General features: G+C 49.7%; 7 protein-coding genes across 19 annotated transcripts; 4 read left to right on the forward strand and 3 right to left on the reverse strand.

Moving 5' to 3' along the window:
* Nucleotides 1-61: 61 nt before the first annotated feature.
* Nucleotides 62-2,201, forward strand: FOIG_00485 (uncharacterized protein). Its single transcript, XM_031196635.1, has 2 exons — nucleotides 62-2,012; nucleotides 2,089-2,201. The coding sequence occupies exon 1, from the start codon at nucleotides 219-221 to the stop codon at nucleotides 684-686; it is 468 nt and encodes a 155-aa protein (XP_031072402.1). The 5' UTR covers nucleotides 62-218; the 3' UTR covers nucleotides 687-2,012; nucleotides 2,089-2,201.
* Nucleotides 2,202-3,072: 871 nt separating this feature from the next.
* Nucleotides 3,073-5,155, reverse strand: FOIG_00486 (uncharacterized protein). 7 transcript variants are annotated; one of them, XM_031196642.1, is made up of 4 exons: nucleotides 4,960-5,155; nucleotides 3,743-4,903; nucleotides 3,537-3,646; nucleotides 3,073-3,442 (listed from the first exon to the last, which is right to left on the reverse strand). In XM_031196642.1, exon 2 carries the CDS (start codon nucleotides 4,290-4,292, stop codon nucleotides 3,921-3,923), a length of 372 nt encoding a protein of 123 aa, XP_031072409.1. In that variant the 5' UTR covers nucleotides 4,293-4,903; nucleotides 4,960-5,155; the 3' UTR covers nucleotides 3,073-3,442; nucleotides 3,537-3,646; nucleotides 3,743-3,920. The 7 variants fall into 7 exon arrangements, with proteins under 7 accessions (XP_031072409.1, XP_031072407.1, XP_031072406.1 ...); XM_031196640.1 differs by having other exon boundaries at nucleotides 3,073-3,646; XM_031196639.1 differs by having other exon boundaries at nucleotides 3,537-4,903.
* On the forward strand, nucleotides 4,898-10,029 carry FOIG_00487 (uncharacterized protein). 2 transcript variants are annotated; one of them, XM_031196644.1, is made up of 3 exons: nucleotides 4,898-6,013; nucleotides 6,072-6,074; nucleotides 6,129-10,029. In XM_031196644.1, exon 3 carries the CDS (start codon nucleotides 7,517-7,519, stop codon nucleotides 9,353-9,355), a length of 1,839 nt encoding a protein of 612 aa, XP_031072411.1. In that variant the 5' UTR covers nucleotides 4,898-6,013; nucleotides 6,072-6,074; nucleotides 6,129-7,516; the 3' UTR covers nucleotides 9,356-10,029. The 2 variants fall into 2 exon arrangements, with proteins under 2 accessions (XP_031072411.1, XP_031072410.1); XM_031196643.1 differs by having other exon boundaries at nucleotides 6,072-10,029.
* Nucleotides 10,030-10,515: 486 nt separating this feature from the next.
* On the forward strand, nucleotides 10,516-12,286 carry FOIG_00488 (uncharacterized protein; the record flags this gene model as incomplete). Its single annotated transcript, XM_031196645.1, has 3 exons — nucleotides 10,516-10,558; nucleotides 10,736-10,845; nucleotides 10,907-12,286. 3 exons carry the CDS (start codon nucleotides 10,516-10,518, stop codon nucleotides 12,284-12,286), a joined length of 1,533 nt encoding a protein of 510 aa, XP_031072412.1.
* A 451-nt stretch (nucleotides 12,287-12,737) lies between these two features.
* Nucleotides 12,738-14,214, forward strand: FOIG_00489 (AP endonuclease 1; the record flags this gene model as incomplete). The annotated part of the gene is made up of 3 exons (XM_031196646.1): nucleotides 12,738-13,089; nucleotides 13,145-13,756; nucleotides 13,808-14,214. 3 exons carry the CDS (start codon nucleotides 12,738-12,740, stop codon nucleotides 14,212-14,214), a joined length of 1,371 nt encoding a protein of 456 aa, XP_031072413.1.
* A 267-nt stretch (nucleotides 14,215-14,481) lies between these two features.
* Nucleotides 14,482-18,607, reverse strand: FOIG_00490 (BUB protein kinase). Its single transcript, XM_031196647.1, has 3 exons — nucleotides 17,546-18,607; nucleotides 16,940-17,456; nucleotides 14,482-16,890 (listed from the first exon to the last, which is right to left on the reverse strand). The coding sequence occupies exons 1-3, from the start codon at nucleotides 18,521-18,523 to the stop codon at nucleotides 14,696-14,698; spliced, it is 3,690 nt and encodes a 1,229-aa protein (XP_031072414.1). The 5' UTR covers nucleotides 18,524-18,607; the 3' UTR covers nucleotides 14,482-14,695.
* A 284-nt stretch (nucleotides 18,608-18,891) lies between these two features.
* FOIG_00491 (enolase) lies at nucleotides 18,892-21,426 on the reverse strand. 6 transcript variants are annotated; one of them, XM_031196649.1, is made up of 5 exons: nucleotides 21,192-21,426; nucleotides 20,469-20,612; nucleotides 20,154-20,407; nucleotides 19,952-20,094; nucleotides 18,892-19,897 (listed from the first exon to the last, which is right to left on the reverse strand). In XM_031196649.1, exons 2-5 carry the CDS (start codon nucleotides 20,590-20,592, stop codon nucleotides 19,102-19,104), a joined length of 1,317 nt encoding a protein of 438 aa, XP_031072416.1. In that variant the 5' UTR covers nucleotides 20,593-20,612; nucleotides 21,192-21,426; the 3' UTR covers nucleotides 18,892-19,101. The 6 variants fall into 6 exon arrangements, with proteins under 6 accessions (XP_031072416.1, XP_031072420.1, XP_031072415.1 ...); XM_031196653.1 differs by having other exon boundaries at nucleotides 19,952-20,407; XM_031196648.1 differs by having other exon boundaries at nucleotides 20,469-21,426.
* Between the last annotated feature and the right edge of the window lie 219 nt (nucleotides 21,427-21,645).

Raw genomic sequence — 21,645 nt, forward strand, 5'->3', positions numbered from 1 at the left:
GTGCAGGCGCAGCATCTGGGAAAAAACACACACCTGCCAAAACAAATCGCATTTCCGTCCTCATTACCAAAATAGCGCTCGCCTGACAATGAGCAACGAAAGTGAATCAATGCGCGCATGGTTAACTATCAGCCAATAGGGTCTTTGTGCCAGTACTTTGGAACATCCCTCATATTAAAAGCGATCGACATTTCCCCCTTTCCTTTATTCGCTTGCGCATGAGAACGGTCAACGACAGTCAATCAATCCTCTGTTCTTGGTCCCTTGGCCCGTTGCTGGTTACATATGCGCCTACGTACCACTCCAAGAACTGCGGATATACGCATTGTCATCTGCGCCCATGCAATTTGCCTACCCGCTGTTGTCGTCGTCATGGCATAAATTGCGATGAACAGATCCCCGTGTCCTTGGTTGTTGGATCCGCAGGTAGCTGCCTACCAACTTACAAGGAGAACAGGGGAATCATACCGCTACTCCCACAGCAACCGACCCATTCAGTAGAGGGCCGCTATACGGTACTTCGTACAATAGCGCGCCTACGTACCACTGAACCCAGCACAAGACCCCATTTCCGCCATCTGATCACATCTAAGCAACTTCTGAGCTTCGGGTCGGCCTTGGCTTTGGTTAGCTATGGCTCAGTCTTCATCCGCGTGTTCAATTCGTTCAACGCGGATCAGATCTAACCTCTGATTCCTTTGGATAGGTCTGTGAAGATCGAAAGGCTACGAAGCGAGTCTCGTAATTGACTGAGCATTTCTTCAGTCTCAATACAGACATTTGCTACCTACCTTACCACACAGCCGGTCAGACCATTTTTCGCGAGTTATGTTATCGAGCCTAGGTGCCTACCTTAGTAGGCATGGGCCTCTGTGGAGCTACGTTCCGCACTTGCAGTACAGTGCATGTGCTGCTGTGCTAGCCTAAAGCCTCAGCTGCATTTCACTTTCGGGTACCTGGCACTAATCTTCTAAATCTGTTACCCTCGGGCTCTAGATCAGAGAGACCCTTCAAAACTCTCTTTGGAGTGGCCGTTAGCCGTTTCATAATGAGGCCTAGCGGTAAAGCCAATCATGACGCCGAGTTTTACGAGCACACTCTCATCTCGATTGATAGCCGCCAACAACAACCCATGGATCTCCGGTTAGTAGGATCTCGCTCTTGCCAGCTTTTAATTCCAATATTGCTCGACATCCACGCATCCATCTGGTTGGTTGCTGGTTTAATGAGGTCCAAGGCTATTACTTGCAAATCAACAACCAAGCTCGTTCAAAGACATCCAATGTCGTGATGCTCGGTTCGTGACTGAATGCGTCTTGTCTGGCTTTGATCCACCGAGCGTCAGAATTAGATCGGCATTGCCGCGTCTTGTTAATTCCCTGACTCCCTCAATAATTCCTCACCCTGGTATTCGCCAAGCGAAGTCTGGCTGGGTGCGAAAATACCAGTTGATGGCGTCCAATCGACAACGCCTCGGCAAATACTTAATCTTGCTTCCTTGCTCGAGTCATCGCTGTCTCTCCTGACGCTTCTCAGAGCGGATCGTGGCCAGACTTACAGCAGCCCCCCACTTTGTTGGGTCTGACTACGAAAATTATCTTTCTTAATCCTTTCTTCTTTGTCTTCCTGGTGTTTCTAAAACGGTGAAGCCCCCTTTTGGACAAGCCAGCCCAAGCCTTGGCATTCTTGTCTCTCTTCTTTTCTGGTTTTTGCAAACGCAACCAGCTTGTTTAGAGCTTAGACTAACGTTCTCCTTTTCTTTTCTCTCCACTTTTTGTCTGCTTCCCCTTGCATTGGCTTTCGGGTCTTTCATCGGCTGGATATTGTCGGTTCGGTGGCACACGTCAGCACCTAATTTCGTCCTCTCTCAAAGATATTGTTCACTCGCTGACCGCCGCCACATGGTTTCGCCTTGTTACAGTGGCTGGATGTGTCTGTGCAGAGAAGGATGCTCGTGTCCCTACGGGTCAGTAACAGTTGATCCGATATCAAAATATTCAAGAATAAGCTAAGTACGTTGCCCCTGCTGGTACAAGCTTAAGGATTAGGTCCATCTTTCAATGGGCATTCTTTGACACAAGTGCCTAGGTATCTTCCGTTCTGTGACCCGGACCTCGGAGAGCAAGGAAACTTCAGACCTTGACAGAATATGCCAAACTTGATTCATCAAATAATCCCCTAAACTTACACCAGCTTGTCTGATTTTTTTTTTATTTTTGAATTTTTTTTATCGCTTATTGTTACAGTCCTCAGTTTTCTTCCCTCCCCTAGCCGGACCGCCTTGGAGCGTCTTAAACGCCGCTCTTCGATACCACACCACCCTTAGTGCCTCGATCCAACTAATAGGAGCTATTTAGATGGATTTTGTACGACCTTGGTACAGGCTGTCATGTCCCTTGAATATGTTTCACAACGTTGACATTGTCCATATATCAGGGCTTCTTTCACTGACGAGTCTTCTTAGTCCTTCCAGCCCACTGACATGTCTATTTTCGTCTTAAATTTTGGCCGGTGGCCATGAAGTCGTGCCTTGTTGAACTCTGTCTATAGTACAGACCTTTCAACCAAAGTAGCACATATCGAATACGAATGATCTTGCATGAAGTTGATATCTGTTGTGATCTGTAAGACGGTGTGTCCGCTTTCATGGTTATTCTGGAAATAATCTGATTGCCATCTTGCATTGGTATCATATCGGAGCTGAGACTTTCGCGTTTCTTAATGGCATTCATCACTTGTTTGCTTTGTATACTTGTGGCTCTTTTAATTTGGTCCTATTGGCTTGGAGCAGATGTCTACCTTCTTGGTTATATGACACGCTTCATATGACGTGGAGCTGCATTCCACTGTGGTGAGTAGTCTCAGGTAACTTGAGACCAGTTACCATGTGTTGGTGTGCAAGGTGCAGTTCAAGATTGCCAGGCCAAGCCACTACAAATGTCTGGAATACAACGGTTGCACATATCTTAGATATAGGCTAGAGACTCGGGAGTGGTCTGAAGTTTGAAGCAGAGAATGTCCATTCAACTGGAACAACGCCCTCGAGTGTCTGCGTTTGTAAATGCAAATAGAGTCACCCACCACGTAATTTCGTGTACTGCCCTGGATATACTTAAAACGACTTCTAACCATGCACGAATGATTCAAAGCATCATTTCAATTCTGTTTCTCTTATTTGGCACTGCCTACCCTAAACCTCGATGTCATCGTATTGGGGTCGACACTGGTCATCTAACTCCTATTGAATTTCCGCAGTCCTGTGTCTGTAGCAGTCTCATACCTACTCCATATGCGTCTCTGTTCAGATGTGTCTTGGAAAACTCAAAACTACCGAAATGCAAATCATGTGCCGGCAGTGTTGCAACATCACTAGCATCAAGAGGCAGAACACAATCGTCGAATCACCTGAGCCAAATAGCAACACAATATCTCAGCCAGACATCTAATTAAACCACGAGTCAGCATAAGAATGCGGTTGCGATCTAGGTATCAAGATGCCCGATGGTGCTCGTCATGGGAAAGATAAAAAACCTCACCTGAGACAACTTGCAACAGCCAGGAGCCTAGGACAACGGCCCTGCGAATGAACATGACAATGAAAGCCTGGAACTCGTGACAGGATGACCCAACGACGAAAAGAATATATCTGGAATGTCCATTGTTACCATTGGTTCATCCTAGCGATGGCACGCAATGACTCAGATTCGTGTTGGATGGAATGAAGTCTTGGGGCCTGACTTGCATCACGACTAAACCACCTTTCAAGCAGACCACATCTGACTGATCTGCAGGATTGATGAAGCCAGAAGGGTTCATTCGTGGAGAGCAAAAATTCTGGTAACACGCATGCCAGACACGCCTTAGACTCGGTGCAACTGGACATGTAGGGATTGCAGACAAGTAGCAATTATTAGTCCATATCACCTAGTAACCTCTAAACCAGGAAAAGCATTACACAGCCGGGGAAACCTCACTTGAAGGCCACTGTTCACGCACGCTGGATATCGGTCGAGGCGGCTGTTGACTACTGCGCTGGTTGAGATAACAATACCCAGGTTTAGCATGCTCGGCCATACACAAACACCGAGATCTGTATGAAACGGGACCGAGTAGGGTAGCCAGAAATAACAATCGTAATTCACCCCATCACGTTCTTGTCGAAGTAGCAAAGACCACACGCAGCTTTCAGAAGGGACGCCTGCAGTAATTACACCAGCAGAACGTGATATGCTTGTTGTCTGACCACTTACCAGCTGAAAGGAAGATGCAGTGCCCAATCGGTTCAATTGCATGGGATTCTCACCAAATCGACGGGGCTGAGGCGTTTACACCGGGTATAACAAGGCACTTTTTGGGGAAACGTTTTGACATGGGACTGTGTCGAAGGGTTCAGGAAAGTCATCGAGGCCCAGATGGCATCGGGACATCAGTTTGTGCCGATATGAATCTGTGTGTGCCAAGGCCAGAGTGCCAGGACTGTATAGGAAAGCTGGATGACGAACTTGAAAACTGGCGGAACTAACCTGACGATACACCATTATTTGCTCTTTCAACGAGTACTTACGGAGGTAAATGTCCTTAAGATGAAATCATGAATATCACTCAATATTGGTTCAGCAACAAATCGAAAATCATTGAACAGAAAATAGCCTTGCAAGCGCCGAACAAGTTCAGTTGTTTCCGGTGAAGCGAACCTGATTGTCTCACAGCCACAACAGCAAGTGGGCGGTTTAATGTGATCACTGTGACGTTGACGGTGAATCAAGCCGCTAGAGACTCGAGAATTGGGGAATACTGGTGAGATCAGCGCATCCTCTCCAGCCTTCCGAGCCACGTTGATGTCGTGCTAAACCGCATGAACTTGACCACTGACTTGTTGCTTGATATTGATTGAAAACGTGATCTGATATGAGCTAGGTAAGCTAGTAATAAGGAGGATATCATTGCGATGGGCATAACTTGCAAGCATCATGATATGCTGCTCTATAATGTCAAATTGCAGGGCTTTTGCTGACAAGATTAATCTGCACAAGGGTGGCGTACATTATGGCATATTGCTGGAAGGTACCGAGTACGGATACCGTAAATTGACAAAATCCTCAACAAGTCTTCCAGGTTTTGAGCATCCTATCAGCCTCTCCAACGAGCTTTGGAAGTCTAGGGGGAGCACAGGAAAAGAATCAGTGACGACAGGCGTGGCGGAGTAAAAGGCTGGGTGTTAGAATTGCTAGGATCAGCCACACCACTATACAATCATGTACCAGCTAGTGGCAGGGTTTTCTGGACTTTCTAGGCTTTCTCACACACACAGCAACGCCGAGCATCATAGGGGTGCCACAGTTGTATTTTGAGCATGGTTCATGGATCTGAGGTCCATTTACGAGGTGTTTGATCGCACCGCCACCTTTTGGTTCACCTGAGGGAAGTTAAGTTGAGCAAGGATTGGTTCAGCTTCGTTGCCCCCAGTCCCCTGAACCGATGCTACCTGGGTACCGTGGCTTAGGGAAACAAAACAGAGGTTGAAGACAAGCCTTCAGCTGGGGCGTTTCGATAGATTGAGACTGTAGGTTCATTTGGCGTGTGCTCAAAAAGGTAAGCAAACAACAAGAGTACTACAAACCAAAAGGGTTGGTGATTGTGATTTATTTGCCCTCGTCTCGTTTCTCCGTGCAATAATCGAATGTTATAATAAGCCCAGGCAGAGTGGGCGGCAACAAGTCTTCATCACTGTTCCTATGTCTCTTATTCCTTGTTCCTTTTCTCGCCTTCTGGTCAACTCGATCCGCCTCTCAACCTACGATAGAGCAGTGACATGCCGCTTACTACGGTAGCTTGTGGAACCTGTTTGCCTTGTCGATTTGGAGAACCCGAAGGTAATCAGTGGGTCGTCTGGAGGCTAGATATACCGATACTCTCGACGCATGTACCGGCAAGCCCTTTAGTATGCGAAGTGTCATAAAGAAGAAGAACGATGCCAAAAGCAACTGTCGTCATCTCCCGCTCAGCGTGGAAGGTGTGCGTCTTCCCGTCTGCCCTCCGTCTTGCGGGGACATGCGATTGACTGCAGTAAGATGGTATATATATGCGCCTCGGGCGGCCCCGTCAGAGGCTGAGATCTCGACATCCAGTTTCGCAAAGCAAGGGCTGTGCTGAGGTGTAGGGTCAAAAGAGGAGAGAAGAGTGTCAAAGAGGCGGTTCGCCAATAAAACAGTAAATCACTGTCGATGATGACTCCATTGGGATCGCGATTGCAAGATGTAGGCAAATCATCCACTCCAGTTGGACGGTGGTGAATGTCTTGGCTGGCTGACCAAATGATGGATGTTTCCTCAGCAGGGAATAGATAGCGGTACCTAACGTCAAAGTACCTTGAAACGAAAATCAGTCACTTTCAGTTAGACCTTTCCCCAGCACGTTTCTAGCCCGCCGCTTCATACCAGAAACGTATTCGCATCACCCACTTCTGTCCGCTTTGGCGTTCTTTGGGCTTTCACTTTGGGTTGTGGTCATCTTCCGCTCCGGGGCGTTCCCCAACCAGGCGCGCGTTTCCCCTTTCCCTATGTTTCCACTGGTTTTCGCGTCGCTGGCGTGTTTTGTTGGCTTCCCGAGGCGAGACACCATCACCAATATATCTCGTTATTTATCTCTGTGAATGATCTTCGCGTGAAATAATTGTGTTTCAGGTACCTAATCAGCCTGTTTTAATGCAAGCCTTGCGGCTAATGCTAGGTCGGAGCTGCATAGTGCTTTCCCAAAGCAATAAAGAAAACGTTCGTGACGGGACAAGTTAAGGTAAGGAAGGTGACAGGGTACATTGATCCTAAGGTACCTACCAGGTTTCTGGCACGATCCCACCTGAGAGACAGGACAGGCCTTTTTGGAAGGAACCAGCCCGGCAGCTGTCAACAATCCACTGACAAACGCCCACACACTCTTTCCCTCTTACGTACCCCACTCATTCAACCCGCCAGGCTAGTTATCCAATCAGAGAAGGTTCTTACCCACTTGCCCACTTTCAGAGGCCCTCACTATCGCTCATCGCCCGTCTTCGCCTCGCATCTCTCTCATCGGCCGCCTTGTTCACTTTCTTTCTCTACGTCTCCTTGCACAACTCTCCTTCAGTGCTACATCGTCATTACTGTCAACCATTCTCACGGATACATTGGCTCATTGTCATTTCCCCAGAATACTTGCCTTAAATCGTCCTTTCTGCACGCTACTGTATTGCCGGTTCTCGAGCCTCAATTCTGTTTGTTGCATTCCTCGCCTAAGCCACCCACTGCCCACAGCGTAAACCCGCCCACCCAGTACTTGCTTCTTCCTTCACTCGCCTCTCTGCCTTGACCCGGGGGGAAAATATCAGCTCTCGCCACGTCTCCAGCCACACATTAATCCATCTCGCCCCGATATGTGCCTTTGGCCCAAGGCTGTTGCGACATCGAAACCTCGAAATTGATCGCATGCTGGATTAGATTTGCATTTGATTATTCCAATTCTCTGCTTTCCATCTGCCTCTATGGCATCGGACGCTTCCGCCTTTACCGCGATCGACCCCCCGCCCGCAACGCGCGCAGAGGCGACCCCTCCTGCTATCATCCCTTCAGACGACGCTGCTATCAGATTGCTCAAACGGCCTCGTTCACCTTCACCTTCATCGCCGCGCTCTCTCGTCGCGCAGTCGCAGGGACTCTTGGGTCTTGGATCCCCGGCCAAGTCTGCCCGTTTGGCACTCGCGTCGAGTATTTCTCCGACGCCTTTGACCGCGGCAGCTGCCCTCGAGGACGAGCGCCGGCGACGCGAAGTTGACGATCAAGACGACGGGATACGGGCCCCAGCACCCACGAGCGACAATCCTAGCCACCGAGTTCTAACTTCCCTCATGTCTGGAGCTGTTCAGGCTATGAGCCGCCCTGCTGACGCGCCTCAGCTAGCACCAACAGCTGCCATGGACCCATCTCCAAAGGCCCCAAACCCCGTGTCGCTGGCGCAAACCGCGACAAGTCAGGTCGAAGAGCATGGCGCACCAAGTCCACAGAGCACCAACAGCCTTGTTGGCGTCCCCGTCACCGAGAGTCCGACTCCAATGGAAGTGGACGTACCTAAAATTGATCAGCAGCAGCATCAACAGTCGTCACAGCAAGTAGTCGGGCAGGAAGAGAGGCACCAGCCTGGATCCCTATCGTACCCTGGCTCTCTTCAGGCTACGGGTAATCTGACAGAAACCCCAACTCGAGGCATGAGCTTTCCGATGCCCACCCCAGGCCAGACATCTCCCACATCATCTGGGTCAAAGAAGCATAAATGTCCCTACTGCAATACTGAGTTTACACGCCATCACAACCTCAAGAGCCATTTGTTGACGCATAGCCAAGAGAAACCATACGTATGCACGGAATGCCAGATGCGTTTCCGCCGTCTGCACGACCTCAAGCGTCACGGTAAACTGCACACTGGCGAGAAGCCTCACGTTTGTCCCAAGTGTGACCGAAAATTCGCTCGTGGCGATGCGCTTGCTCGTCACTCTAAGGGTGCTGGTGGCTGTGCTGGGCGACGATCCAGCATGGGTAGTTTCGTTGACGACAACGATATTGAGACCAGTCTTGGCGAAGCTGATGAATCGGCCATATCTGGACTTGCATACGATAATCCCGAGGATGATGAACTGAGACGTCAAAGTTTACCAAGCATCACCGCCCAGCATGTTGCAGGAGCACAAGTTGATGGCTACGGCACCCATGCTCGGACATATCCACCACCTGGTGCTCGACCTGGGACTGGGGGACTTTACCCCCCCAATGTTAACCAAAACCAGGCAAATTCCAACTCTTCTCAGCCTGTCGCCAACAACATTGCGGGGCACAATTCTACCGCGGGAATCGCATCCGTTGCGGCCGCCAATGCGAACATGTATTCCCAGACTGGTATTACTGAGTCTCCAAAACCATTGAGCCCCGGGGTGCAAGGACATGACTCCAATAACTTGGCGCGCCAGCGCTCTCCTAGCTTGACCCAGCAGCTGCAGCAGGCGCAGTTTGGACGCCGAGCATCGGATTTACAGTCGCCGCACAACTCGCAATCCCGGCCCAAGCTTCCCGGTTTGTCGCATCCTGAGTTCGCGGCGCCCGGGTCAACCGGCTTCTCTCACACCCGGAGCGGGAGTGGCGCGCAGTCTATCAACGACAGCGGAAACATGTTTGCTCAGAGTGATCCGAGTGTGTGGGCGTATGTTCAGGCGCTAGAGGAGAAAGTCAAGGCGCTCACAGACAAGGTTTCGACTCTGGACCATGTCGTTGCAGACTTGAAACAACAGATGGAAACACGCGATGCCGCCGCGGCGGCTGTCGCCAAAGTATAACACAGTGCTGCATTACACTCATTCCTGAGTGCTTCCGTATTGCGTCACTATATCACAAAGTACACTGAGACGACCTTCGTTTTTTACCTTGAGAAGTATTTGGCATGGTGCTCAGGGAGGCGTTTATGGGACATGGGAACATGCTTTTTTTGTTTTTCCTTTTCTGTTTCTGTGGAAGGTAGGGACCTCCACGCTAAAAGAACGGGGCACGGTCTAGTCATGATTATCCCATCATTATTTCATGTAACATATATTGTTGTTTTGTCCAGATAAGTGTGCCTCGTGGCAGCAAGGATCCATGCGCTAGTACAGGTGTCAAAGAGTTGTATTGTGCAGAGTGGAAGCTTTGTATATAGAGAGTCTATCTCGTCGAGGACCACAAGCTGTTACTAGAGTGAACCCGGCAAGTGATTAAGTTCTGTCATCGTTTGCGGTATGTAGAGGATGTGTTGCTTGCTGTTGGTGGCTTGCCGAGGCTCATATGGAATTTGATGATTCCCGACGGATAGCAGGGCGCTGACTGGGGAATAATTAATTGGGGACTCTGAGACTCAGTACATTCGACACCCGATATTTCCTACACACGTAGGAATATGGATTAAAGCCATTAATAATTTACGACTATGCTCACAAAACACTAGTTATAATTGTAAAAGCGAGGCTCAAGTCAAGCACACGTTGAATCATGCTAAGAAGAAATAGGTATCTATCAAACCTTGAGTTACCTAAGGACTGTCTAAATTGTGTAAAGGAGCGGCAAGTGGAGACTTGGACAAACTTCCCTCCCCCTGGCCAGATCATGATCGAAGCTTCTGATTTCACGTGTCAAACATGACCTAAGGTTGGTGCGACGTCATCACTAGCACTTAGCTTTTTGCATAATACAAACACGAAAGCGGCTCAGGTCCACCCTCTCCGTAAGACGATATCATGGCGGCTAATGCTCGTGTCATAGTCGCCGATTGAAAATTTCCGTTCTCTTTCTCTCTTTCGGCATTGCCAATATATACCCTTCTTCCTATATCAATTTCTGATGTGACTGTGCGTGTGACCAGCAGTTTCTCGTGCAATTCCCAACATCCCCAAGTCCACTGGCTATCCCTCCGCCCCAAGATCTTGCTTTATCACGACACAGCAACATTCGAGCTGCTCTGTGTATCATGTTGAACCCTGTGGTTGACAGTGATGTTCCCCTCATTAACGGTAAGCCAATTCATTCATGTGCCGTTGATTTGTGCCACCTTTGGGCCCTTCATACGTGCGTTGCGTCGTAAAGCAGGCAAATGGTGATGTAATAGCTTGATTGCCGATACATTGTGTTGATGGGTTTAACCTCGTTGCTTCACGACTTTCCCAGAGACTTACTAACATAATTCAAAGGGGCCCATCCTTCTAATGCAATTGAAAAAGTGACAACAATTCCTAATCCGGAAAACGAGCATCCGGTCGAGCCGCCGTCCCAATCGCAGAATGGAGAGGCTGTTGAAGCTGTATGTATTAAGCCCTCCATCTTCAAATCATCAAAGAACCTGTATTAATCACTGTGAACAGAGAGATCCGGAGCGCCCACAGCTGCCTGATCGTGATTTCGAGTCGAGCATCTCTACCAGCAACGCCGACTTTGACGATCTGATGCTTTCTACAAATGGTGCGCCTGATGGCAAGTTGAATGGAGGAGCCCCGAGCGGGACTCCCAATGGTACTGGAAAGAGCTATGCAGCAGCAGCTGCTGAGGCGGACGAGAGAGACGGCAAAGAAGAAGATTCAAACAACGGTGAAAAGAGTTACGCCGACGTTGTCGCTGACAGAGACGCGGATAACACCAGCAGACATGATCAATGGTCCTATCCCAAGCTCCCCATTACCGCTCAACCTAAAAATATCAAGACGGGGAGCTGGCGCGCCGGAGGCATTCGTTTCGCGCCATTGCGAGTGCCCATGAGGCGACGGCTACAGACTGCAGCAGTCTTGTTTCATTGCATGTCTATTGCCACATTTGTCTCAGCCTTCTGGTTGATCTGCGCCAATCCACTCGCTTGGCCTATCATTATAATTTACCTGATCCATCTTGTCCTTTCAACTGCAGGAACTAACGGTAACCTGACCTACCGCTCAGAATGGGTACGAAGCCTCAAGCTCTGGAAGCTCTTCACTGGATACTTCCCCATGAAGCTGCACAAGACGCACGAACTACCGACCGATAGAAAATACATACTTGGGTACCATCCACATGGCATCATTTCCCATGGAGCCTTCGCCGCCTTTGGCACTAATGCTCTTGGGTTTCGCGAACTGTTCCCTGGAATCACCAACACACTCCTCACTCTCGACTCCAACTTCCGTCTCCCCTTCTACCGCGATTATATCATGCTTCACGGTCTCCAGTCAGTCTCTAAGGAGTCGATATGGAATCTTCTCTCAAAGGGCGGTCCTAGCAATGATGGCCGAGGCCGCGCTGTTACTATTGTTGTCGGCGGTGCCCGCGAATCGCTCGAGGCCCAACCAGGAAGCCTTCGCTTGATCCTCAGGAGCCGAAAAGGGTTTGTCAAGATGGCACTTCGTACCGGAGCCGATCTAGTTCCTGTTATCGGATTTGGCGAAAACGATCTCTACGACCAGCTGAGCCCTAAGACACACCCCCTTGTACACCGAATCCAGATGATATTTCTCAAGGTTTTCAAGTTTACCGTGCCAGCTCTCCACGGCCGTGGTGTGCTCAATTACGATGTTGGTCTCATGCCTTACCGTCGACCCGTTAACATTGTTATCGGACGGCCGATCCGAGTTGACAGGGCCCATGGACCTCAACCAGGTCAACAGGACATTGATGAGCTGCATGAACGTTATGTTCAGGAAATTGAGAAGTTGTGGGATGCATACAAGGATCAGTTTGCTGCCGATCGCAAGACCGAGATGGAAATCTTTGCCTAAATTTTCTCTTATGTGTTGTAAAATGCTTGGGATGCTTATATATTGGTTGTCAGATTGACAACGACAGGAGTTGTTCACATGGTACAGGCAGAATTGCGTGGGGTTTCGTATTTTAATTGTGTCCAGGATGGCCCGCATGTCTTCTTTTCTTAGGTAGTTTCGAAGCTTGTATCCAGCAAATTTACTCCCATTCACTAATTGCATGCATGTACCGCGTATCATTGTTTCTTTCCACGGGAGGCTCGATTGACCCTGTTCTGAATGTCTACCAGGCACGTGACTGCGCGCTTCGAATTGAAGGACGGAGCGCGTGGATCGCGTCACACAGTGTAGCTCTCAGCAATGACCTCCACTCGGATTCATCCACCAAACCAGCTTTTCAAGGCCCCCAAGACCTTTCCGGCGCAACTGACAAGCCAATTATTCTGCCTGGGATTTATTTTCATCGGCGATGGCTCGTACGTCTCTGCGCAAAAAGCAGGCAGTTAGCTACAACGAGGACCCTGACGACGACGAGATGCCTCAGGTGACTAAGGCTGTAGCGGCTGCGACCAAGGTCATTGAGAAGACTAAGGGTGCAGTTTCAAAGACCGTGACTGCAAAGGCTGCATCTGTAAAGACAGTAACAAAGCGAAAAGCCTCGCCCGAACCTGAGATAGCCTCGCGAGCTCCAACGGCAAAGACAACCAAGAAGCGCAAAACAAAGGCAAAGGACGAAGATGCGGAACCCTTGGCAGATAGAACGGACGTATCATCACTTAAACCTACTATGAACATTGGCGCTCACGTCAGTGCCGCAGGAGGTTAGCCTTATACTTTATTCCCTTGGTTGTATCTTGGCTAAACGTTTCCCTATAGGAGTACAGAATTCCGTCACGAACGCAGTCCACATTGGCGCAAACGCTTTTGCACTTTTCCTCAAGTCACAAAGAAAATGGACGAACCCGCCTCTTGACCATGAAGCCAAGAATCAATTCATCTCAATGTGCAAAGAACACAGTTATAGCGCAGGCGAACATGCCCTTCCCCACGGCTCATATCTCGTCAATCTAGCGCAGGCTGATGAGGACAAGGCGAACCAAGCATATAAATCCTTTCTCGATGACCTAGAACGTTGCGAGCAGCTGGGAATTCGTTTGTACAACTTCCATCCTGGATCAACCGGCGGAGATGCTAGGCCAGCAGCCATTGCACGTATTGCCGCGCAGCTTAACAAGTCACACAAGGCTACCAAGACGGTGGTTACAGTCCTGGAAAACATGGCAGGCAGTGGAAATGTCATTGGATCAACCTGGGAGGATTTGAGGGACATCATTGCCCTGGTTGAGGATAAATCTAGAGTTGGTGTTTGCATTGACACCTGCCATGCCTTTGCTGCTGGCTATGACCTAAGAACACCGGAGGCATTCAAGAAGACTGTCGACTCTTTCAACGACATCGTTGGTCACAAATATCTCAAGGCCTTCCACTGCAAGTTTTCGATCTAAATCCTTCCTTTCTGCAGCGGCTGACATCTTTTAGTGAACGACAGCAAGGCCCCCTTCAATTCCAATAGAGATCTCCACGCCAACATCGGCACGGGCTTTCTCGGCCTCCGCGCCTTTCACTGCATCATGAACCATGCCCCTTTCGCGGGTATGCCCATGGTACTCGAGACGCCCATTGATCGGCCGGGTGCTGACGGCAAATCTGTCGAGGACAAGAAGGTCTGGGCTACCGAGATCAAGCTCTTGGAGCGACTTGTGGGCATGGATGCGGAGACTAAGGAGTTCAAGGACCTTGAAATAGAGTTGCAGGCCCAGGGAGAGTCAGAAAGGAACAAGATACAGGATCAGGTTGATCGTAAAATGGCCAAGGATGCCAAGAAGGGGACTAAGAAGGGCGGAAAACGGAAGAAGAAGGATGATTCTGATGACGAGAGCGGGTAGATGTGTTCAATTGGTTACTGTAGTATGTGTAGCGAGTTTGGCCGATAGAAAGGATTAGGAGCGGACAGTTGGGTGCAATGTAATATTATACGATCGTCTCTTTAATACTTCGCAGGGCTATCGCAGCTAATGCCCGTTATCTAGCCTGAAGCTTGATATGAACAGGTATCCTGGTTAGCTATCGCGGTCACTCACTGCTTACGAAAGGATTCATCAAGTGACGACTGACGAGCAAGTTCTCATGAACACAGATGTAAACCGATCAGTATTTCCCATCATGATCATAATCATCATTGCTAATCAACGCAAGGCTCATCTAGATCTATGATACTCTCAAAGGGGGTATAACTACTCATGACCATTTATCTTGCAAAGAGCAAGGACCAACACATGCAGACAAAGCTCAGTCAACCAACGCCCCCTGTCTACCGATATCCAACGCCAGGCCTCGAAGAACGACAACACCACCCATTATTCACTTCTACTTGCGATTCTTGCCAAAGGTAGCTTCAAGCCTGCCCATGACACTTTTGAGTCCAACACCTCTCTCACAGTTGGCCCCCAACCAGGTTTCCATCCTCTCCCTGACGTTCTTCATCGACTTAAGCACAGGCATCTTGCCACCATCCTCACCTCCAGCTGCTGCTGCGGCTCCAGGGTTCAGTAGAAGCTCGAAACAGTCAGACCAGAGGTCAGTCTGCCAGTATCGTTTGAGGCTCTCCCGGATCTTGTAGCGTCGACCAGACTTGCCGAGTCCACCCTGGTCACACCGTACAGTCTCGATGTACTTGCCAAAGAGGAGCGTGTGAATTGTGCCAGCGAGGCCGTGGTAGTCAATCTGCCACGTCCACGGGCGGCCCTCTCGCATCTCGGCGCAGTCCTGAGCGCTGGTTTTCCAGTCGGCAATGAACTCAACTTCGGGGACAAAAGCGCGCATGTCAATACCGCGGCCAAAATCAATAAGCACAACTCCACGCGACGACCATCCACCGCTCCCATCAGCCTTCCACTGGGCTGTCAAGGACTCGTCATCGGACAGTGCGTCCAAACGTAGCAGGCAATTGTCGGCTTTGAGATCTCCGTGCAGAATGCTTTTGGAGTGAAGAGCCTCAACGGTTCTTAGAAGCTCGATAGTAAAAAACATTGCCAGCTGCTCGTCCATGACTGCAGAAGGTTCAGCTCGGAAGAAGTTGACAACATCTAAAAGGGTGCCATGGGGATGGTAAGGCAAGAAGAGAAACGCTTCATCTTGAAAGAGGTGCATCTCATGCGCATAAGACAAGGAGGCAGAAGTACGATGCTGAGGACCCAAGCGAGTGTGAGCTAGACGCATCATGTGAAACTCCCATGGTGTAGGTGGGTTCTCCATCTTTAAAGCCTCGATTTCACTGCGATGACTAACTGCGAAAGCACCCTTGCCCATGGTAGGTATTGCATTCTCATCGTTCTCATCAGCTTCTGGAGCCGAGTTCTCAACAAGATAAACAGGCGCGAATGCCCCAGCACCAAGTTCTTTCTTGATTGTGTAGGTTGAAGGAGTGCCAGGGAGCTCAATTACTACAGGAGCAGCAACAGGTCCCGTTTTATTATCGCCTGACTTGTTTGCCTTAGCCAGGGCCTTGGCAAACTTGCGGATCTCAGCCCCTCGTTCGTATTTCTCATGTCGATGGTCATAGAACCCAGAATATGAGCTCAATGGGGGCAGCATCCTAGAGATGATCTCAGAACGAACTGACTCATCCACAGGGTTACACTGAGCATCCTTGATGATGGGGCCTTTCGGAGCAAGAGGCTTAGGAGGGATTGCTTTGCCCAAAGGCCCAATGGATTTGGGAGCAAGGGGTGCGGACATCTTGGGGGGTGGAATAGGATCGTTGGCCATCTCTCGAAGAGGGCTGCTTAGAGGTTCTGAATCTGAACTCCCCTCGTCCTCTTCATCAATAGTTGGAGAATTATCCTTCTTAGAAGGTGTCTTGTATCCACGGCGCTCCATAGTCACGTCCAGAGACACTTCAGTCCTCTCGGTGATGGGAGTCATGAAGGGCAGTCGGTTGTTGGCTACCTCGGCCGGATCCCTAAATGGCCGAGTTGGGGGCTCGTAGTCTTCAGGTGGGATAGGAACGAATGTTGTACGAGCTGTAGGAGGGAAATCTTCAGACACAGGAGTTTCGAGCTCCTCGGCATCGTCGTTTTGTTCTTCTCCAGTTCCCGTTTGTTGATCAGTGCTGTCGAAAGCTTCAGATGATTCCTGATCAGGTCCTGGGGCGCCTGTATCGATCGAATCAGATACTTGCGTCTCATTTCGTTCGGTGCCTTCGTCACCATCATCCTCTCCATCAATATGAGGAATGTGTCTTCGAGTCGAAAAGTCGGACCATTCACTAACACTCTTAACATCAGATGTCTCATCGTTCTCGTCGTCACCGGCTTCACTGGGCTCTATATGCCTTGTTGTACCTGTGCTTTCTGCATCAGTAGTATAGTTATCATCACTCTCATAATCGTCATCGTCTGCGCTCTCTTCATCCTCTTCCTCCTGTCCAGCAGGTTTCAGGGGCGCGTTGAAAATATCATAAATATCATCAGTGGCAGCCTTAGTATGAAGTGTCATGGTAGGCTCAGAGGTGTTTTTCTTCTTGAGCTTTGGTCTGGATGGCGAGTCAAGCTTTGCTTTGACTATTAAACGGTCAGATGATCGTATGATACCGGGAACATGGTGACTCACTGATCTGGGTCTCGTTGACCTCAATCATTTTCTTCTTCTTACCACCTCGTGGCCCTCGATGTTGCTCGACAGCCTTGCCATTCTCGTCATACTGCACAGTGTCCTTGTGAACTGCCAACGTGGTAGAAGAATCCTGATGAATAACCAACTTCTCAACTGTGTCTTTGTGAATGGCCAACTTGCCCACAGGGTCTTGATGAATAGGGAGTCTGTCGACTGGATCTTGATGAATCATTAGCCTCTCTCCTGCTCCTTTGCTGATTTCCTCGATCTCGAGGGGCATGACAGGCTCAGGAACGAGGTTCTCGTCAAATGTTTCATCCTCCCAACAGTGGTCGAGCCAGCCTCGGTCAGCAGCCATAATCTCCTCGAAACTAAGCTCCGTGCCAATCTCTTCAGGAGTTGGGTAGATAGCAGCAAGGTCAACAAAAACACGCTCTTTTTTCCCAGTTTGCGGGTGAACGGAAATTTGATGCTTCGATGGAACAACCACGATATTCTGTATTTGCGAAAGAGACTATTGAACCATAAAAAAAAATCATAACCATACATTAGTCCTATGACCATCAACATGTGGGCAAGCCGGGAGGAAGAATATCAACTTACCGGATCCCTAAACACTGACATCTTAGAAGCCGTACTCTTCTTGCCACCAGCTGGCAGTGTCTCACCCGCCCAGGGTTTGGCTTCCACAGCATTCTCTTTCCTTCGGTCTGCCAATGAACCGATACTGTCCCACCCTTTTGAGCCCGCACTCATTGATGACATGGCAGAAGGTTGGGCGTCAGCGTCAGAGAAGATTGCAAGCTTGGACTTGGAGGGTTTGCCAGCTCCACCACTTGAAGGTCTTGGCGCTTGAGGATCTGCTGCTCGCGCAGCAGCAAAAGGATCAACTTTAGCAGCAAGAGCCGGCCGCATGGTGGGTAATGCTGGTGATGAGGGTTCGTTCATGACATCTGGCTGCTGGGCGACCCGCTGCTCAAACTCCTTGAACTTGCGAATAAGCCGCTGAACAGGTCGAGCCTCGCGGTCAATACCCAGCTTGTACACTTCTTCGGCTTGTGCCCATCTATTCGCCCCCTCAAGCCAAGCAGCGTATTCCTCATAAAATAATGCGAGCGACTCTCCTATTCCATGTCGCGACAAGAACATATATGTCTCGCGGGGTGTGTCGGAGAAGAAGTGGATGTAGTGAACCCAAAGTTTGAGATATCGAGGGTCGTTTTTGTATTGCGCTGAACCAATGAAGGTTTTGGTTGCACGCTCGAGAAGGGTATGCAGTTGTGATTGTGGTGTTGCTTGCGCTGAGGGATAGGCGTCTAGGGTCCATCGAACATAACGTTCAAAAACGTCAAGAGGATCGTCTGACTCAGCGATGTTTTCAACCTCTTGTTCGAATTCGGCGCGAATGCAGTCGTTAACATTGCGCGTGTCCGAAGGGGTCGGGGTAGACAGTTTATGAAGTGGTGATGGAGAGTAGAGCTCAGCTAGCTTCTTAGCTGAACGACCACCGGGTAAAGACTGGATATTTTCTTTTTGTCCTTCGATCAAGTCGAAGTCAATCAGATCTCCTGAAGCTGACATGGTGAGTTAGTATCTCCTCTAGAGAGGCGTTTGCTTCGTGTAAAACACTCTCAGGGGCAGTAGGGGTGTGGTTGTTGTTAAAATGCTAAACATTTAAGTGGGATGGTCGCATAATATTATTGTTGATAATGCACCAATAGGCTTGTTGCTGTAGAAACAGCCACATGTGGTCACTTCACTCACAAGCCACATCGAAAAAGAAGGTCCCTCATATCAGTTAACAGTGTCCATAGAACTTGATGAAACGGTGAACCGTTAAGAGGCAATTTTTCCAAATTTATGTAGCTAATTCCTAAACTTGGCTCATAGATTACGCCAGATATACAGGCCTAATTTGTCATCGAAATATTGAATCATTCTCTATTATAGGACATGCACAAAGGTTTTTGCACGAGGGGAAATGAATTTGTTGAACTTCAATCAAAGGTTCATTAATTGATCAGTTTGCTTTTACTATTTTTGCCTCTATTACTTTCAATTTGCCGTTCTGGTATATGGTCTCACGCGCTCCCGGCCGAGGACCCAAAGGCATCATTATCATCACAAGGCTTTTGTTCCACGTATCAGTCGATTCCCATTTACAGGTTAACAGACTTGCGGAAGTTAGCACCAGGGTAAATAGCCTGGTCACCAAGCTCCTCCTCAATTCGGAGGATCTGGTTGAGCTTGGCGAGACGCTCAGATCGGGCAGGGGCACCGGTCTTGATCTCACCGGCACGGAGACCAACAGCAATGTCAGCAATGGTGACATCCTCAGTCTCGCCGGATCGGTGAGAGACCATGACACCCCAGCCATCAGCGTAGGAGTCCTTAGCAGCCTGGATGGACTCGGTCAGAGTACCAATCTGGTTGACCTTGAGAAGAAGGGCGTTGCAAGACTTGAGCTCGATGGCCTTCTTGATTCGCAGGGGGTTGGTGACAGTCAGGTCATCGCCAACAATCTGGATGTCCTGGGTCTTGGAGAAGTAGCTCCAGGCCTCCCAGTCGTCCTCAGCGAAGGGGTCCTCAATGGAGACGATAGGATACTTCTTGCAGAGCTCGGAGTACAGGTTGGCGAGCTCCTCGTATGTAATCCACTTGGTGGGGTCGGACTCGGGGTTCTTGAAGTCAAGATCGTACTTCTTCTCCTCAACCTTGTAGAACTCGCTAGAGGCAACATCCATGGCGATCTTGATCTTGCCGGTGTAGCCAACCTGCTCAATGGCATCGGTGATGAGCTCAAGGGCCTCCTCGGCAGTCTGGATATCGGGAGCAACACCACCCTCATCACCGACGTTGCCGGCGGACTGGCCATATCGCTTCTTGGCCAGACCCTTAAGGGCCTGGTAGACTTCAGCACCCTGGCGCATGGCCTCGGTGAAAGTGGGCGCCTCACTATAACCGCGTTAGAAATTAAGAAGCTTAAGACGAGCGTATCGAGATACGTACGTAGGAACGATCATGAACTCTTGGAAGGCGAGACGGCCACCAGCATGGGAGCCACCGTTGAGGACGTTCATGAAGGGAACGGGGAGGACATAAGGCTTCTTGGTTCCGGCGAGGTCGGAGACGTGAGCGTACAGAGGAACGCCCTGCAGTGAGTGGTTAGCTGAGATATTCATAGCATGCAATTCACATGTTTGAAGCTCACCTTCTCAGCAGCACCAGCCTTGGCGACAGCCAGAGACACACCTAGAATAGCGTTGGCACCAAGCTTGGTCTTGTTGGGAGTACCATCGAGCTCGTTGAGGAAAGCATCGACAGCGGACTGGTCCTTGACATCGAGATTCTTCTCGATAAGAGCGGGAGCAATGACGGTGTTCACGTTCTCGACGGCCTTGGTAACACCCTTGCCACCCCACTTGGACTTGTCGCCATCTCGGAGCTCGCAAGCCTCGTGCTGACCTGGATTATCATGAACTTAGCGAGTGCATACGGACAGTAGCCGAAGGGGGTCGGGACGAACCGGTAGAGGCACCGGAGGGAACGATGGCACGGTGGAGGCCAGTCTCGGTGACGACGTCAACCTCGACGGTGGGGTTTCCACGGGAGTCGTAGACGGAGCGGGCGAAGACCTTCTTGACAGCCATGTTGACGGGTAATATGTTTTCTAAGGGTCGTTGGGTTAATTGATTTGCCTTTAGGGTAAAAAGGTGTGAAGGATGAAGAGGAAGAGGAAGAGGAAGAGGAGGGGAGCGGGGAGATGAAGAGGTGGAAGAAATTATATAGCTGATTGGGAGTGGAAGGTTCGACCGATGGAACGGCCGGCGCTCCAACGGGCAGTGCCATGATAGAGCTGAGCGCTGAGCAATTGGACAATAGCAGTGCCAGCCAGTGCCAGGGAAGGTCACTCAATGAGTGGGTGAAATATGCCTCAACGTTGCCCAGCCCTTCCCAGCCCAGTAACGGAGAGTGGTTTGTTGTTGCTCATCACAGCCATACCAAACCAAGCCAAATCAAACCAGCTCATAGCATTTTTTTGGTGGGGGGATTATTCCAATCGGTGAGGGAGGGGTGACAGAAGGTGGAGGAGGGGTTTGGAGGGGGAGGGGGGCCAGCCCAGAGAGCTCCCTAAGGTTAGGTCGCTCTGCTTTGCTGGTGCACTGCTGCTATTGCTGAGAGTATGGTGAGGGGCAGGGGTATGGGCATTGATAATAGCTGTGACTATTTTATCTCGATTGAAGCTCACCTTAGGTAAAGTGTTTATGTATGAAATGTATGCAATTGGAGACAGCAGAACCGGTCTAGATGGCAAGAGAGGATGATGGTAAGAGGATAGAGGTATGCAATGAAGATGAGAAGAAAGAGAGGGGAAAAAGGATGGCCACAGGAGGGGAGCACAAGGTGTTTATGAATGGTTTCTGGAAACCAGAGGAAATCTGTCGATCCATTAAAAGCCAAAAGTCAAAGCTCACTCCTCAAATGGGAAGCCCAGCCCAGTCAACGGTCGACACGAGAAAGGTATGATGAGATGTACGTAGCCTCCCATCTCCCGTCTTGTCTGTCTGCACGATCTTCCATGTCTCTCTCACCAAAAAATTACCTGCGAGGTGGGGTCCGATTGACCTTGGAGGGGTGAAAATGATCTCACAAATCTCACCCTGGCCAATTCAACCAGAGGAGGGGTCCAAAAGTCCAGGTCC

Source organism: Fusarium odoratissimum (genome assembly GCF_000260195.1).
Source record: "Fusarium odoratissimum NRRL 54006 unplaced genomic scaffold supercont1.1, whole genome shotgun sequence".
NCBI lineage: Eukaryota > Fungi > Ascomycota > Sordariomycetes > Hypocreales > Nectriaceae > Fusarium > Fusarium odoratissimum.

What these genes read in the sequence shown, in the direction of transcription:
- FOIG_00487 (XM_031196643.1), top strand. Translation starts at nt 7,517, where the DNA reads ATGGCATCGGACGCTTCCGCCTTTACCGCGATCGACCCCCCGCCCGCA.
- FOIG_00491 (XM_031196649.1), bottom strand. Translation starts at nt 20,592, where the DNA reads ATGGCTGTCAAGAAGGTCTTCGCCCGCTCCGTCTACGACTCCCGTGGA. An exon ending in AGGCTGGTGCTGCTGAGAAG is followed by an intron (nt 20,095 to 20,153) that starts GTGAGCTTCAAA and finishes CACTCACTGCAG; the next exon opens with GGCGTTCCTCTGTACGCTCA. An exon ending in GAGTTCATGATCGTTCCTAC is followed by an intron (nt 19,898 to 19,951) that starts GTACGTATCTCG and finishes ACGCGGTTATAG; the next exon opens with TGAGGCGCCCACTTTCACCG.
- FOIG_00486 (XM_031196642.1), bottom strand. Translation starts at nt 4,292, where the DNA reads ATGCAATTGAACCGATTGGGCACTGCATCTTCCTTTCAGCTGGTAAGT.
- FOIG_00485 (XM_031196635.1), top strand. Translation starts at nt 219, where the DNA reads ATGAGAACGGTCAACGACAGTCAATCAATCCTCTGTTCTTGGTCCCTT.
- FOIG_00490 (XM_031196647.1), bottom strand. Translation starts at nt 18,523, where the DNA reads ATGTCAGCTTCAGGAGATCTGATTGACTTCGACTTGATCGAAGGACAA. An exon ending in TGTCAGTGTTTAGGGATCCG is followed by an intron (nt 17,457 to 17,545) that starts GTAAGTTGATAT and finishes ATGGTTCAATAG; the next exon opens with TCTCTTTCGCAAATACAGAA. An exon ending in GGTCAACGAGACCCAGATCA is followed by an intron (nt 16,891 to 16,939) that starts GTGAGTCACCAT and finishes ACCGTTTAATAG; the next exon opens with TCAAAGCAAAGCTTGACTCG.